The sequence below is a fragment of the Trichophyton rubrum genome, assembly GCF_000151425.1.
Source record: "Trichophyton rubrum CBS 118892 genomic scaffold supercont2.3, whole genome shotgun sequence".
Lineage (NCBI taxonomy): Eukaryota > Fungi > Ascomycota > Eurotiomycetes > Onygenales > Arthrodermataceae > Trichophyton > Trichophyton rubrum.
This window is the reverse complement of record NW_003456426.1, coordinates 2,470,510-2,472,434: the sequence shown is the minus strand read 5'-3', so window position 1 is coordinate 2,472,434 and position 1,925 is coordinate 2,470,510. Positions and strand designations below refer to the sequence as shown.

General features: G+C 57.1%; 1 protein-coding gene across 1 annotated transcript in view; it reads right to left on the bottom strand.

Moving 5' to 3' along the window:
- Positions 1 to 13: 13 nt before the first annotated feature.
- Positions 14 to 1,925, bottom strand: part of TERG_12038 (uncharacterized protein) — a gene marked incomplete at both ends in the record, with an annotated part of 2,037 nt that continues 125 nt past the window's right edge. Inside the window, 2 exons of the mRNA XM_047751060.1 lie at positions 14 to 385; positions 440 to 1,925. Of these exons, the coding sequence (XP_047606025.1) occupies positions 14 to 385; positions 440 to 1,925 (1,858 nt within the window). The remainder of the gene's footprint in view (positions 386 to 439) is intronic.

Here is a 1,925-nt window from a genome sequence, read left to right as displayed (position 1 = left end):
GTGATGGATCATCCTAAAATCGCCGTTGGGGCGGGGCGGGGGCAGGAGAGGCGGGCATCCCTCTCTCTGAAGCCGGACGGGGACGACCAAAGGTAAAGGAAGGACGGACTGAAGTCGATGCTGATGTTGATGCTGGAGGGGTAGCTAGGCCCTCGGTGTCGGAGGGAGAGGTAGAGGTAGAAGCTGAGGGGGATGTTGAGACTGGGGTGTGGCCGCCTGGGCCTGGGGAGAGGCGGCGGGTGAGATGGTGCATGTTCAGGGGGGTGGACATGGACATGGACATGGCCACGGGCATGGTGGGCGTTGAGGTGTCTTCATCGACTTCCTCTGTGCCAGTGCCGTCCTTGGAAGACACGCCTGATCGTCTAGACTTTGTTGAGCCGAACTAGACCAGTTAGTTAGAAATAGTTAAAGTAAGGAGCAAAGGGGATAGACATACGAAGCAGTATCGGTCAACTAGCTCCTTGTAGACCTGGGACTGGTGGTTGGGTCTGTCAGATAGGAAGTCGGAAAGTCTCTTCTCGCCGACGGGGGAAGGGGACTCGTCGGAGTCGCTGGGAGTGCTGGGGCTGCCTGCACTGGCACTGGTACTGCTGCTCTCAACCATGTTCAGCTGCGGCATGGAGTGGCTGTGTTTATGACCGTATCGAGCAGGGCCTGAACCAGTACCACCACCACCACCACCACCAGACGAGGAGGTAGTCAGAGAGGCAGAAAAGTCATATCTGTCTCCAAACACGTTGGTGCGTAGCTTGTTCTTCCTGGTAGGCGAGTCAGGGTCCGGGAACCAGCCTTCCTTCTCCGAGTCGACGTCCACGTCTGAATCACCGGGCTTCGAAGCCGTGATTTCAAACTGTGTCTGCTGCTTTACAGCGACCTTAACGTTGTCAGGCAGGGCGATAGGCATGTTCATGGGCAAGTTCATGCCCATGGCCACCATCGACAACGGCTTTGCCCGGCCTCCTCTCGCGTTCTTCGCCTTGGCCATACGGGCCCTGAACAGCGGATCTCTACCAACTGATCCACTGGAGCCAGAAGTAGAGTTGTTAGAGGTCCGTCGTGAAAAGACAATCTGATAGTTCATGTCGTCGTTGTTGTCCCAGAACTCCCGTCCGCCGACGTTATACCGCAGACACAGGAAGAGAGTCTTATTCTGCATCCCGTGTCTGAGCTGGTCGGCCAGTTCGATCGAGAAGCTGAAGGTGTCGAAGCCTACTCGCTCGTCTCGGTCGATGCAAGGAGCGTCAGCATGCACGTATTCGGCCGTGACTTCGGAGACGGTCTTCCAGTTATCCAGCGTGAAGCGGGCAGAGACGTGCTTGGAGTAACAGATGTTGGCCACTGCTACTGTGCCGAGCAGGGCGTGGGTATCAGGGCAGAGCTGGATACGACGGAGCCGAACTGGCTTGTTCAGGCGGGCGTCGTCCAGCATGCTGGGGAAATTGGTCACTCTGGCCTCCCAGTGGTCCTTGCTGGGCGTTGATAGTACAGAAGAGGAAGAGCATGCTGCGTTGGAGCAAGTGAAAGGGAACTCGGTGTCTCCGTCATATTCCTCGACGGGAGAAGATCCAGCACTGACGGCCAGGGGACGGTCGAGCTGCATGAAGTGACGGACTTCTTCCAGCTGGGCCCCAAAGTGCACTGCTTTGGAGAAAGTGGGTGTTCCGGGCATGCTGAGCGGCCTGCCCTGGCGTAGTCTAATGGCTGGCCGGACCAGCTCACCGGACTTTTTGCGGAGCATGGGTGGCTTCTGGACCATCTCTTCTTCGTCCTGGTCACTCTGCTCGGGGGTCTGGGTAGCCTGTTCCGGCACAGAATAGATCAGTATCCCCTTTCCACTGCCGTCGTTCGTCTTATCTGCAGTAGAAGTTGATGTGGTTGTAGATGATGATGATGATGTCCCCTGGGCCTGCAGCTTCTGCTCT